At 41.7% G+C, this 15,359-nt stretch overlaps 1 protein-coding gene, 1 non-coding gene and 1 pseudogene across 3 annotated transcripts in view; all 3 read left to right on the forward strand.

Annotated features, from left to right (window-relative positions):
* LOC136848813 (uncharacterized) overlaps nt 1-15,359 on the forward strand; it is a 39,783-nt gene that overhangs the window by 22,756 nt on the left and 1,668 nt on the right. The window contains exons 15-17 of one of the 2 annotated variants that reach the window (XM_067121482.1): nt 881-1,848; nt 12,393-12,591; nt 13,288-13,416. In XM_067121482.1, coding sequence (XP_066977583.1) covers nt 881-1,848; nt 12,393-12,591; nt 13,288-13,416 — 1,296 coding nt within the window. The remainder of the gene's footprint in view (nt 1-880; nt 1,849-12,392; nt 12,592-13,287; nt 13,417-15,359) is intronic. The other variant, XM_067121483.1, reaches the window with a different exon arrangement.
* On the forward strand, nt 6,779-6,882 carry LOC136848882 (U6 spliceosomal RNA). Its single transcript, XR_010856171.1, has one exon. It is a non-coding gene; the product is annotated as a U6 spliceosomal RNA (small nuclear RNA).
* On the forward strand, nt 8,220-8,337 carry LOC136848872 (5S ribosomal RNA; annotated as a pseudogene).

The raw sequence follows: 15,359 nt of genomic DNA on the forward strand, positions 1-15,359 counted from the left end.
TTAATTGGTCCATTATCTGATCAGTTGCCAAACAATCTATATTTGAGGAACCTAACCAAATTGCACAGTGATAGTTGCCTTTTTATGTAATGTGTAGAAAGAGAGAGAGAGAGAGATTGCCAGCTAGCAGACCTGTACAATTTCAAGGTCAGAGTTTAGTTTGTTTTGGATTATGTAATAAAAGATTTTTATATGCTGTACTGCAAAAAGACAGTACCGTATTATTTGTTGCAAATATTTTTAATAGCTTCAAATTGCAGTATCAGTAATACAGGTATGGAAGAGAAAAAGAGAGAGAGAGAGCAATTTTAGACTAGGCAGGCAGATACATATTTGTATGATTTAGAAATTTCAAGCACATGGGACATATACTGATTGTGCAATGATAAATTTATGTCTACCATCCCACATTGGTAACAATATTGTTATGAAATATCTTTAGTAGGTTTAGAATTACAATATCACAGAGAAAAATACCAATGCAGAGAGAGAGAGAGAGAGAGAGAGAGAGAATAGTAAACTAGCCCTATGCTAGTCACCAAGTTAGGCAAAGGCTTTGCTATAACTAAGAATATTATGGGAGGGGCAGACCCTTAACATTCCAGAATGTACAAGTTTTACTGTCTTCTCCTTTATAGTAATATCTAAATACCAGTAGGTGAGAAATAACAAAATAACTAATAGTGAGGAGGGCTTTGGAGATCGGGAAAAAAAGGGACATTTTAATTTTTTCAAGAATATGGCCTGCAGAACTTGAATGCTTCTTACGTGCCAATAGATGAAGGTAAATTATTTAAGCATTTGTTTTAAAAAATAATTGATGATTGTTTGTAAGAAATGTTGATTTTAATGACCTAAAGATAATTTTCTTTATTTTAAGCAGGTTGTGTGGAAGGAACCATAGATTCTGAAACCCTTTTAGATGCAATTGAAAAAATTGATATCACTCCTAAAAGCAAACTTAAGAAAAACAGAGCCAGATCGTCCCTTCATCGAAGTGTGGGATCAGTGAAAAGTCATGCTCTGGCCAATAGTTCTGTTTTATCACCACTTGCTAGAGAAGATATGCAGTCACCAATTAAGTCAGATTACACACCAAAAACTGATACACAGTGCACGCGGCTCATTGACTACACTCCATGCATTCATAATGTTGGTCAGCTCAGTGTGGCCGGTGGGTTATCATGTGAGGATCCATTCAAAACCCCAATGCCTTTACAGCAACTTGGTGGACATAAAGCAGTTTCATATAGCAGTCAAAAAAGTGAAAGAGGATTCCCAGCTTTGTCAAACATTGAAAGTAAAAGCCCCACAAATGATGATCTAATTGCCAGAATGGCACTCCTCACTCAGAGTCCAGCTAGGGATAACCCAACACCTCTTGCTTCAAAAATTTTGTCAAAGTTTGAGGATGTAAACTTTGGTAAAGGTAAGAATACCTTGAAATCTGTAGTATCTTCAGCAGATGATGGTTACAGCTCAACTGTAGAAGAGTTGCGACACCAGTCCAAGTCCAGTCTTAATGATTTAATGAAACAGGTTCAACAGGTAAAAGAGGAATACCCAGCTAAAGTGGAGAAAATGAAGCAGAGAAGAAAAACAGAATGTGTTTTTAACTCAAAATTTCTAACATTAGTCAAGAACATCAAAAATGGGAAGGACTCAGTTCCGACTCCTGAGTTAAAGGAAAGTTGTGACTCAGGTGACCAGAATTGTAAGAGCACAGATGAAGGATGCAAACCTCAGTTATTAGTCAACTCCAGAGACTCCTTTCACAGTACAGTTGCAAGATTGGAGGCACTGTTGGATGATGATGATGATGACACCTTTACTGGAAACTTAGGACAGGTATGCTTACGGAGTTTGAAGGTTGTAATTAATGGAGGTCAGTCTTCTTTTTTTATTTATGCACTTGCATTTCAATATTTTAATTCTTTTCCCAAAGAACTACTGTATACAGGTAAATCTGTAAGTGATTTAAGTCCTACCATATTCTTAAAAAGAGCTAGTTTTTTTTTTATCAAACTATTGAATGACAAAGCAATATTTTGTTCGACATGAATTGATATTTCAGGTATATGTAGTGATGAAAAAGCAATATAGTTTGTCAGAAGAAGATTCCACTAAGATTTATATCTTTTTTTTTTTTGCTTGTCTATGTAAATCAAATACTGTAATACAAAAATTAAATTTAATTTGATCTTAAACACATACTATTCTTTTACAAGTTATTGATGATTTATCACAAGTCACTTAGTAGTGTGTATATTTTATTTTGAGTGTTTAAGCAACCCCAGTTCATCACCAATGTCACTGACTTGTGATTAAGTTATTGACCACACTTCCTTTCACCTTATTTTAATCAGTGATAAATATCATTTGAAGTTTTTCTTTTGAATGATTATTGAGTAATATTTGATTATTGACCATGTGAAGGCATAAGTTGCTGGGTGGATTATCAGGAAAGCACCTTCTTTACCTAATCATTTCCCCTTTCAGTATTGTATAATTTCTAAACCATCCTGGCAAACCTGGCAGTTGTATTTTTTGCCTTACAAGGTGTCCTGACTCCACCTTGTTGACCAGTTGCTTCCGCTGCGTTTTTAATGCATACGGTCAGCATTCTTCATCCTCTTTATGAAATTATTCTATATGAAGGAACCAAGGGCCGTTTGGCTGAGTCTCCAGGTTTTTTCTCCTTTAGTTTCTGGCAAAGCAGTAGCGGTTTACGTGGACAACACCATGTTGCTGTTGTATGTATGCAAACAAGTGGGCACCCACTCCTCTCTCTACGAGTCTGTGAAAGAACTCCTTCTCTGGGCAGATCAGTACCAGGTGAAGATTATTACTCGCTCCTTGTGGGGTAAAATGAACGTCCTTGCAGGCACATTGAATCTCTGCAATCAGGTGTTGCTGATGGAATGGACTCGGGACTCCCTCATATGCGACGATTTCTGGAAACTTTGAGACAAACTAGCTATGGACCTCTTCGCAACATTGCGATATCATCGTTTGCCTCCCTGTTGCTCCCCAGTCCTGGACTCTTTCGCATGGGCGATGGATGCCATGCTGTTGGACTGGACAGGCCTGGATGTCCATCCCTCCCCACCTTTCAGATTGATCAGGGAGACGATCAAGTTCTCCTCTCGCCAGAACATCTGTGACCCTGATCGCTCCGTTCTGGCCCAGGAAAGAATGGTTTCCAGATCTGCTGTGTCTGTTAATGAACTTCCCAAGACTTCTGCCACAAAGACAGTCACTGTTCAAACAGCCCCACTCCTCAGGTCCCATCAGGGATTGTCCTCACTGGCGATGACAGGCTTCAGACTGTCAGGAGCCTTGTCAGAGCTAAAAGGCTTTTTGAAGCAAGCTAGGTGCGAAAGATCTTGTGCTAGTAGGCTCTACCAGTCCAAGTGGTCAGTTTTCAGAGGATGGTACCGACAAAATAACATCTCATCTTTTGAAACCTCTATAAGCCAGTTAGCTGACTTTTTACCTTTCTGGAGGACCGATAGGAAGTTTTCTTCCCCTACCATCAAGGGGTATAGAATATTGTTTTATGACCTCAGCAACATTATCAGTTCCTTTAAAACCTCCAAATTAGAAAAGCCTGGATTTCTCTTTGGAATTTGGATGTTGTTCTGAAGTGGCTTACGAGCTCAACTTTCGAACACCTGAGCTCAACCTCTTTTAAGAATTTCACGAGGGGGACTCTTTCCCGTGGCATTAGCGATCGCCAGACGTGTTAGCGAGCAGCAAGCCTTCAACATGAGAGTAGACTTTTCACATGGAAATGCAGTATACTCTCTCTCTCTCTCTTGGTTTCCTCGCCAAGAATGAGGACGTTTCCAAGCCATGGCCTCACTTGTTCATTATTAAGAGAGTAACGGACATCCTTGGGCCAGGGGAGGAAGAGAGACTTCTTTGTCCTGTGGGAGCCTTGAAGTACTATCTTCAGAAGACTGAAAAGCTCAGAGGACCTTTCGACAAGCTTTGGTACTCAGTGAAGAGCCTTCACGCCCCTGTCAAAGAATGCACTTTCTTTCTTCCTTAGAAGTTCAATTACTGAAGTGCATTCTCAAGTTCAAGATGTTTTATCTTCCCTTAAGGTCAAAGCTCATGAGGTTCGAGTGTTTGCACTCAGCCCAGAGCGCCCCTCTTTTTCGACTCACTTTGCGCCTGCTTCGTCGATCTTCTGCACCCGATTGATTGGCGCCAACTTCTAACTGTGGAGCATTCGGCGTCAACATTTGGGCGCTCAGCATCAACAGTAGGGTGCTCGACGCCAAACTCCGGGCGCTCAGCGCCAACTTTCAGGATTCGTGGCTGGCATGGTTGGGAAAGGAAGCATAGGGGCTCTCTGTCCCTCTACTGTCTCTTTGCCTTATTGTAAGGCCGTTGAGTTTAAGGGAAGCCTGGGGGTACAGTGTACCTGGAGTACCCGCCAGTTTTTAATGGTTGAGGTGGTGGTTCTTAATTCTGGTTGTAGGTGGCAGTGTTGTGTTTATTCTGGTCTATGCCCAGGGCAAGGGCACTATTTTTTGTCTTTGCCAGCCATCAGTGAACTTCCATGACTGCAAAGTGCCCACTGAAGTAGGGGTGACTTAGCCAATATTGCCACGCCCTCTATAGATTAAGATGAGCTTCAATCAGAGGCGGTACCTGCCTGAAGCAGCTCTCTTACCAGATAAGGTACAACAAGCATTGACCCAATGCCAGCAACCTTTGTAGTTCAAAGTCATTATCTTTATTAATGTTTTGGATTGGAAGATTTCCATGATTCCCACCTCCTCGCAATGTGGAATCAGCTATATAATTGCTTGGTAAGTCACTTATATAAAAATATTTTTATGATAAAATAAAGTTTTATATATACTTACCAAGCAATTACAAAATCAGAGCCCACCCTCCTCCCCTCAGTGGACATTTAGGCATCAAGCGAATTGAAGCTCTTTGCTGAGTAGTACCTATCAGTCCCGAAAGTGGGAGGTTGGGACCCTGTCACCTACACTAGCGGTGGCAGCGCCGCCGCGAAAATTTGATTTGTTCATGAGACTTACCTGCCAGATATATATATAGCTGTATTCTCCGAAGGTCCGACAGAATTTCAAATTTCGCGGCACACGCAGTGGCCGGTCAGGTGGTTAGTACCCATTCCCGCCGCTGGGAGGCGGGTATCAGGAACCATTCCCATTTTCTATTCAGATTTTCTCTGTCGCCGGACTGTCAACACCTGTTGTCAGTTCCTCCGCCTTTTGGATTTTGAAATTGTTGTCACTTAAGTATTTTGGTTGTTTTTTGGTATTCGACTGGATCTGTGACTTGGCATACGCTCTTTGTGGACCGTTTTTGATTTTGCTTTTGACTTTTCTTATAATTAAGATGTCTTACCTCTAGCTATCGAGTCTGTAGCTTGGGTGAATGTAAGGTGAGGCTATCGAAGACTTTGATAGTTCCTCACTCTTTATGTATGATATGAAGGGTGTTCAATGCTCTATGATAATCGGTAATGAATGTGTGGGATTGTCTGAGGGTGAGTGGAAGAAATATGAAGCCTATATGCTTAAATTGGAGCGTGATAGGCTGAGGAAATCTTCCTCCTAGAGTGCATCCTTAGTTGGACAGTCAGGTTTTCTCCTACTAGTAACCCTGTAGTAATTTATTACTAACCCTGTAGTTTGTTGCTGCAGAAGGTAATTCCCTGGCTCTCGTGTGGAGTCAATGCGTGCTCTTGAAACTAAAGTGAATGCAATTCAAACGCATAGTGTTAGTGCTAGTGCCCCTAGTGTTGTGGAGGGGCGTCAGATCGGCCCTATAATGCCTCTAGGCCTGGACCTCTGTCGAACTCCCAGGACCAGGGAGGGGGCATGTCGAAAGCCGCATGAGGGTTACGGGGCTTCCCACCGATCTGGCGTCCCTTCGGCAGGTCCTGATGGCGCTACCCAGGCTGCCAGGGATCGTGCTCAGGCACGCATCCTGAAGGATTGCTTCTCGTCCTCCGACACGTCCTCCCGCCACGGGGTTGGAGCTCTCGGTTGGACTCTCGCCCTCTTAAGAGAAGCTTAGAGGGAGAGGGCGCTTCACGTCCTCTTCCTCTAGACGTTTGTACTCTTCCCGAAAGTTGCGTGGATATTCCTCTGCAGAAGAGAATAAAGTGTTTTTCGAATGATCACTCTACTCGACCCCCCTGTCGCGCTAAGGCAAGGGCTAGAGCTTCTTCCCCTGTGGAAGGAAGTATACGTCTCTCGCCCCCTTCCTTCTCTCAGGTTCAGCCCTTCTCCCGAGAGAGTGGCTTCTCCAACGCGTAAGATTTTGTTGGGTTTGCAACAACAGCTGGATGCTCTCATGAACCTTTCAAGATTCGAATCTGCCTGTTAAGAGGTACAGACTTTCACCTTCGTCTCCCGCTTCGGGAACGATACAGAGCGTCTGTCTTCTAGAGAGAGTGTTTAGTGGCTTCCTATTCGTCTTCCCCGAGTTGAGGTGTTGGCCTTTTCTCTTGTCTCGCGCCAGGAGCGCGCGTCTTGCTCTTCGTGCGCTTCTCACGCTTCACGCGCTCCTCACCTTGGCGCTCGGCGCGCCTAGCCATGCCGCGCCGCGCGCGCCACGCTGTGACTCTCTTCTAGTACTTGCCACGGAGCCTCTCGCGCGTCACGCCATGACGCTCCGCGCTCGCTTCGCCCGTATAGCTTCAAGTCTTGTGTTGACACCGCTCCAGTTGTTCATCATGTCGCACAACTACCCGCTTCAACATTTGATGTCCTTCTTAATTTAGCCAGTACTTGCTTCGGCAGTACATATACTAATTGGAACGATACAGAGAAGATTAGCATGGCTCTTGCGCAAGGATGACACGCTAATCGTGAAGCGTTCCACATTTTTTATGTTTACTATCGTACTCTAGTTGCGACTTCTTCGTTCGCGGGAGTTCCGCTTACGTGTCGCGAATCGGAACTACTTTCACCACTCACTCAAGACCCACCAGCTGCGGAAGAACATCCTCTTTCGTCACAGCCTTTGTATGAAGAGAAACTTCTTTCGTCTTCTTCTTCCTCTGATTATCAGACTCTGGTACATATCCTGACTATCTTCTCAGAAAGTTTTATTTAAAAGTTCGCCACAGTTAGAAGTTATAAACAAAACAGTAACCTATCATAGTCAAATTACATTTTTCATATAATGTAATGATATTGTCAGTATATCGGTGGTAATTTCCTTTTAGCTATGAAATAATATCTAATGCGATCTATGGCAACCCTGTGGACATAGTACGCATCAGCGAAAGACAGGAATGCCGCAGAGCAGTCAGTCAGTAGCAGCTCAGAGCTTGACTAAGTAAAACGTCGCGCTGGCCAACCTCAGCCGTGTTTTGACACTCGCTTCATTTAGCTTCATTTAGCGAAGTTATATTACTTTGCAGGTCTATTTTTTGGCTTTTCATTATGTCATAAAACATCAAACTGTGTAACGGCAAGCAAATAAATACACAGAGAAGCAAAAAATATCGTTCTTCTCAAAACTAAAGTTATCGACATTCAAACTGCATCTCCTTCATAACGCTTGCACCGATCTCAGATACAAAAAGTAAACGAAAGCTAAATGTTTGCATAACAAAGGGGCTTCCATGGGAAGCAACACGAGACCCGCACCACGAGAAAGAGTTTTTTTCCCGAAGGAATGTCACTTCCAAGAGAGGTAGCAAGTGACTCCCTTCATCTCCAGACTCCCTTTGCAACCAGGCTTCATTTTGCACAAGCCTGGAAAGAGTGAGGGCAGACGTTTGGTCCCTCCTACTGTTAGAGAGAGGTTACTTGATTCCCTTCCTGTCTCCTCTTTTTTTTTGTTTCCCAACTGCCTTCCTGTCAAACAGAAAATTGTTTGACCTGCTCGAACAGATGTTGAGCGGAGAGCAGTGGAACAGATATTGGACTCGGTGTTCCCGGGATTTTACTACAGATTGTTTCTAGTCCCGAAACTTTCAGTAGGCTGGAGACCCGTCTTGGGCGTCAACAGGTCGAACAACTTGGTCCGGAAGGAAAAGTTCAAGATGGAGACCTCGCAGTCAATACTAGGAGCCCTTCATCCCGGGGATTGGATGGTATCTTTGGATCTCCAAGATACTTATCTTCACGCCCCAATTCATCCACGTTCGGTGAAGTATCTCAGGTTGTCTTGGGGACTAGGCGTACCAGTTCAGGGCTCTCTGCTTTGGACTCTGCATTAACGGCCATACCACGTTGAAAACACCGCTTTCGTCCGATCAGCGAAGTTAAGCAACGTTGGGTCTGGTCAGTACTTGGATGGTTGACCGCCTGGGAACACCAGATGCTGTTGGCGTCACATTTTGCTCGAGGGTGTTTACCGTCTCATGAAAAACGTTGCGATGCAGTTGCATCTGTCGCACGTCAGGATCTCACTCTACTTGGACGACTGGTTGATTCGGCGTCGTCGGCGAAGGTATCTGGAGGACCTTCAGTTGACTCTGCAACTCGTGAAGTCCCTGGGACTTCTGGTCTGTGGAGAAGTCGCAGCTGATCCCCTCACTGTCCATTGTGTCTGGGAATTCAGATCTTTTCAGCGGCTTTTATAGCGTCTCCATCGCAAGAACGGCAACTTCTATGTACGAAAAAGTTTCGGCCTTCTTGGAAAAGGAAACATGCTAGGTGAAGGAAGGAATGAGTCTGCTGGGGACCATTTCCTCGCTGGAGAAGTTTGTTTTCTGGGAGTCTGCATCTCAGGCCTCTTCAGTTCTTTTTGTTGGAGAACTGACAAAGCAAGGAAGACTTGAAAGAGGAATTGAGAATTCTTCCTTATATAAAGAGGATCTGTGGTGGTGGCTCGATCCAACGGAATTGCAGAAAGGGATCTCCCTCAAGCTTCTGAACCCCAACCTAGTGTTGTTTTTCCGACGGGTCGTCAACAGGTTGGGGGCAACACTAGAGGGAGAGAAAGTGTTAGGAACCTGGAGAGAGGAACAGGTGTCCTGGCACATCGACTTCAAAGATTTGGCGGCTATCTTTTAGCTCGCCAATTCTTCGAGGTCCAAGTTTGCAATCGTGTAGTTCTAGCAAACTCGGACAATACTTGTTCCCTGTTCAGCCTTGCAAGAGAGATTATTCTTTGAGCCTATGCTCGCAACATTTCGATTCTCACAAGTTTTGTGGCAGAGGTCGAAAATGTTGAGCAGACCTGCTCTGTTGGCGCCATCAACTCCTGCCGAAGGAATGGACCCTTCTTCAGGAGGTTTGCCAAGATTTTTGGAAATTTTGGGGTCGCCATCTTGTGGATATTTTTCACGACCTCAAGAACAGCGAGGCTCCCTCTGTAAAGCTCATCTGTACTCGACCCTGGGGCAGTTGCGATAGTTGCTCTTCCTGGGATTGAACGGGAATAGATGTTTACGCCTTTTCCCCGTTCTAAATTCTGGGAGAAGTCATACGCAAGTTCGCGGCCTCACAAGGGGCGAGGATGACTCTCATCCCCATGTTTTGGCCTTGAACCACTGGTTCTCGGAGTTTCTCTTCTGGTTGGTAGGCGTTCCGAGGACCCTTCCTATGAGAGCAGACCTGCTCATACAAACCCACTTCAGGAGATATCTTTGAATCTCCCGCTCTGAACCTGACTGCTTTCAGACTATCGAAACTTGGTCAGAGCGAAAGGGTTTTTCTGGCCAGGTGGCACGGGCCATCGCTAGAGCCAGAAGTTCTTCATCTAAAGGATATATCTAGCGAAGTGAGCAACCTTCAAAGGTTGGTGTAGAAAGAAGGGATTTTCCTCTTCCTCTATCACTGTGAGCCAGGTTGCGGATTTTCTCCTTTACTTAAGAGAAATACTCGATATAGCAGTTCCGACTATCAAGTGTTATCGGAGCATGCTTTCGATTGTATTCAGACACAGAGGATTAGCTTTGTCTGACAATAAGGACCTCCACGATCTTGCGAGCTCTTTCAAGACGTCCAAGGTTCCTCAGCTGATTTCCCCTGCTTGGAACTTGGACGTAATGCTCAAGTTTTTGATGTTTAGTCCTTTGAGCCTCTCCACTCTGCATCTCTTAAGGATGTTACTCGAAACGGCATTCCTGCGGCGAAGAGAGTGAGAGAAGTTCGAGGCCGTCATGTGGGCTTCAAGGAACACAATGCTGTCTATTCTTTAAGCCCTAAGTTCTTGGCTAAGAATGATAGGTCTTCTAACCCTTGGCCTAGACACTTTGAAATTAAAGGTTTAGCAGACCTTATTGGACAGGAACCTGAGGGAGTTCTATGTCCAGTTAGAGCTCTCAAGTACTACCTTAAAAGAACACAGGACACTCGTGGTCCATTGGATGTTTTATGGTGTTCTGTGAGGCAACCAGTTAAACCTATGTCGAAGAATGCACTGGCATTCTTCATTAGGGACGTCATTAAGGACGCACACTCTAGTTGTGACGACTCAACTTCAAGTTGTTGAGAGTTAACGCTCACGAGGTGAGGGCAGTTGCTACCTCCATGGCGTTCAAGAAAAATATGGTACTCAGTGACATTTTTAGTGCCACATTTTGGCGAAGTCAATTCGGTGTTTGCCTCACACTCTTGGCAAGATGTTTAGGTAGCATACGAAATTGCTTTTCGCTGGGACCATACATTGCTGCTTCAGCAACCTTGGGGACAAGGGGTAACTCTGATCCTATCCTTTTTAATTGTGTTTTTGTGGTTGTTGGGTCGACTACTGGAGGCAGTCTTCACAATCCTTTGCAAACTAACGCTTTAGGTGTTGGTTAGGTGGTTAGTAATGCTCTTTTGTCCTCTTTGTATGGGCTATGATCTAGTCACATTGTGGTCACGCCCCGTTGACAGATCATCTAGAAGTCGCCAGCTATATAGGTCACTACCTCGCTGGGGTCTCTAGTAAAGCAGAAGCAGACTAGAGTGACAGTAACCACTCAGTCAGCTACGCTATCAGATAAGGAACCAAAATAATTTTACCAATAATTGGTTTTTTCCTATTTCTTGGCTGTCTCTACCCCCTCCAAAGGTGGTATTCAGCTATATATATATCTGGCAGGTAAGTCTCATGAACAAAATGATATTTTAATGATAAAATAAAGTTTGTTCATACTTACCTGGCAGATATATATATTTATATTGCCCTCCTCCTCCCCTCAGGAGACAGTGGCGTTAGAAAATCTGAATAGAAAATGGGAATGGTTCCTGATACCCGCCTCCCAGCGGCGGGAATGGGTACTAACCACCTGACCGGCCACTGCGTGTGCCCATGAAATTTGAAATTCTGTCGGACCTTCGGAGAATACAGCTATATATATATCTGCCAGGTAAGTATGAACAAACTTTATTTTATCATTAAAATATCATATTTCGTTAGACTGCTGTGTAGAAAGCTAGTAGCTATGTGATTGCTTGGTAAATATATATATATATATATATATATATATATATATATATATATATATATATATATATATATATATATATATATATATATATAACTTTATTTTATCGTAAAAATGTCATTATCATATATACTTACCAAGTAATTACAGATTGGAGCTCTCTCTCCTCCCCTCTCGTGGACATAAGGGCACAAACAAATTGAACTCTTCTGCTTTGGTGTTCCTATTGTTCCTTGATAGTGGGCGGAGCTAGTCACCTACACAAAAACAATAGAAGCGCTACCGCGGTTTTTTAAATTTAGGCTGCCACACAAGTGAAAGCTATAGCTATGTAATTACTGTACTTGGTAAGTATACTGTATATGAAACTTAGTTTTATCATGAAAATAACATTTTTTTTATTTTGTTGTATGCTTAAGGAATTTTCTATTAAGAAAACTTATCATAGGTCATAAAATAAAAAGTTTATATTTTTGTAACAGTTTTTCCAGTAAGCTTTAAATATACATATAACAAAGTGAAAAATGTCCCCAATCTTACATACCAATTTCTTTTATTTGTTATTATTATTGTACTAGCCTAATTAGCAGCTAACCCTAGACTGATTGAAGAAACACAGCATTTACTTCTCCTTAATTTAATAACAGTAGCTAAAATAATAGTACTGTACCAGTGATTTTCCAATATACTCTACAGTACTGTAATGTAAATATCTGCACTGAAACTCTTATGCTACTAGAACTGTGTTCACATGGGTGAAAGTTGTGCCACTGAATATACTCTTCACCTTACATCCGAGGACCTCCAAATTGTACACAGTTCTGTGCATATGCAGGCTAAGTTAATGGTTGTAGAGCTCAAGGGATATCGTATTTGACTGGGATATTCTCTACTCTACCTGATGATGTGATTGAAAAATAAAGGAAGTTACCTTATTACTTATTCTTCTGCATGAAACCCCAATTCCTTGTTTTAGCACTGTACTGATTTTTTTTCTATTTTACAGATTACTTTATTAACTGAAGACAATGAGAAGTTCATGGAATCTGAAGAATTTGAAAGGACATTGTTACAGACTCCTGGCCAACAATCATCATACCTGCCTAGAAATTCAATATTTGACACATTAACTGAGTCCATATTAGCAGGAGAAGTGTGTTCATCCTTGTTAACAAATGAAGATGTTCAAGATGAAATTCGAAGAGGTTTGTTGGTTTCTTTCGTTCTTTCTTTTCTTGTACTTACATTATAGTGTTTTAGAATGACGTGGTTTTCTTCGTTGAATCAAGGTACAAGACACCAAAGAAGTAGGAGCTATGCATTTTGAAAATAGTCTGTTGCAGGTAATTTGTGTTTTTAATTGCACTTAATCAAAGTTAATTTAGATGTATATATATTAATTTCTTAATTTGTTTGTTGGCTTAGAAGATTGCGTCATATAATGTGTACGGGCAAAGTGAAGAGGAAAGTGATATATCTAGCGTGTGACCTACGGTGTTTTATGTTGCATATGAGAAAAAACACAGGGGTTCCCTATTTTTTTAATTGTATTTGAACAGTATATTTTGTTACAGATATGGTTAAATAACCTAGCTAATTGCTTTTTGCATCAAGTTTTCAGTTTAAAGAGTGATGGTTGTTGTTCATAAGCATATTGAGTGTTCGTGCTTATGTGGTATTGACAAGGTAGAGCGGGTAAGGGTATTGCACTTATCTGACAGAGCCTTGGCTCTATTAATCCAGATAATCGAGAGATCACTTTTGATTAGTGTAATTTTAGATACAATGGTCTTCTGAACTGGGACTAACTTTCTTTCTTTTATTGATTTGACCCCTCTTGCAAAAATGGCATAGTGTATAATCAAATTGACTCCTACACTTTTGTTTTATTTTACTTTCAGAGTCAATTTCATCACGTAGACAGTCACTGATTAGTTTAGGAAGGATGAGCATTGGGTCAAATAAAGGTTTGTCAGAGGCACTGTCAGTTTTCCAGAGTCGGATGTCCACGGGTTGCGCCGGTATATTAGGTAAGTTTTCTTTTCCTTTTTCCCATGTAATATTGTTGGCTTTGAGCAAGTTTGATCTTTACAGTTAAACTGGGTCATTTTCATTGAAATATGTACACTGTTGACTAATTTTGTTTATATAAATAATACATAATTAGAAAGAAAATATCACAAAATATGCAGCAGGTAAGGTATTGACATGTACTTGACAAAGACTTGGCTAAATCATTGGTAAAAAATCATACAGATGCATGTAGACCTGGGCTTAGAACCAGTTGAACAGTTTAGAACTCAAGTTCCACATGTGTATGACCTTCACTACTACATACATCTCTTTAAGCTTAAAAGTTTTATACACTTTTAAAAGTGATGAAAGAGTCACTCTGTGTTCATCTGGCAATCACTTACTCAGAAATTCTGAGATGTTTGGTGAAATACAGTAAGGTGTAATTTCATGCTTATATGAACTGTACCTGTACTTCAGAATAGACAATCACACTTTTGTAAATCATTGTTAATGAGATGTGTAAATGCAGTTCTTTATATGAATTTGATTAAAGTGGTTGTTTGACTGTGTGAGCACATGTTCTGAAATTCTAAGATTTGTAGTTGAAAGAAGTGCAGTTACTCGTATGCTTACTACAGAATTGGAAATCATTGTTAATTGAAAGTATAAAGTGGTTCTTTACATGAATGTTTTTTAAAGTAATTGCACCATGCTTCTTTGCTTCATTGTGTGAGCACGTGCTGCAAAATTCCAAGATTTGTGGATAAAAGAATGCAAGTGCCTCATAGATGTGTTGTCGTGAGCCAGCTGATCTATTGTTCTACCTACCTGGATACTCAAGCTTGGGCAGTGGATGCACAACTATCCGCCAGATCCAATCTAGACTTTTATGAGTTACCTCCCTACCCTCTTTTGAGTCAAGTTCTGAATGAATTTTTGGACTCCTGGAATGCAAGACTAACTCTCATAGCTCCTTGGTGGCCACAGAGAAAATGATTTCTGAACCTGATGTCTCTATGGTAGGAGACCATCCTTGATCTCTTATCTTTCAGATCACTTTCTGACCAGATGCAGTATACTGAATAACCACACTTCTTAAGGTTTCATCAAAACCCCCTCATGCTTCTGTTAACCTCCTGGAGACTTTCAGCTGTTTCCTATGAGCTAGAGGTTTTTAAAGCCTTTCATGGAAATCTCTTCTCCAAACCGAAAGAGGAGTAACAATAAACTTCACCAACAACAGTGGTACACTTAACTGGACTTTTTGTTGGCCTAGATGATTTTCCTGCTCCGGGACCTCTCTAGACAACAACATCTGGTTTTACGGGGCTTGTCTAGCAGCGAAAATCGGCGATTTTTGGTGCTGGAAATCAGTGATTTTTTTCGCAGAAAATTGCCAATTTCCACTTGTCAGGCGCAGGTACCCAGTTATCAGTGCCAATAAGCGCTGAAAATCACTGATTTCGGTTATGGGCGAATTTTGCTTACCGTCACGCCATTGGAATGGAACCCCTGCAAATAACCAGGAACTGCCTTTAATACCAATTTTCACATTGAAATTGGTTATTTCTATTCTTACTTTCATAGTACCCATCCAGGGAGGGAGGGAAAATGGAATTTGAGACAGGCTGGTGAACCACTCACAACCTCTCTATTTCATTTTCACTTTCTCAGCTGCTGAATAAGCTGTGGCTTGAAAACTTATAGCTATGTACGTATATGAATTTTAGGTAAGTGTACTTTAGAAATTACCCATTTTAATTTGAAAATTGGTATAGTATGTGTATGTGTATAGAAAGGCTTCTTTTCCCGAGTTGAGTTTATTTGGGTGAAATTGAGATGTATTTTTATCATTTATTGTTGACATTAATCTGTGTTATTGCCTTATTTTATTTATTGCTGACATTAACCTGTGTTATTGCCTTGAAAAGTGGTACTGTATGATAACATAACTGAA

Source organism: Macrobrachium rosenbergii, chromosome 19 (assembly GCF_040412425.1).
Source record: "Macrobrachium rosenbergii isolate ZJJX-2024 chromosome 19, ASM4041242v1, whole genome shotgun sequence".
NCBI classification, from domain to species: domain Eukaryota; kingdom Metazoa; phylum Arthropoda; class Malacostraca; order Decapoda; family Palaemonidae; genus Macrobrachium; species Macrobrachium rosenbergii.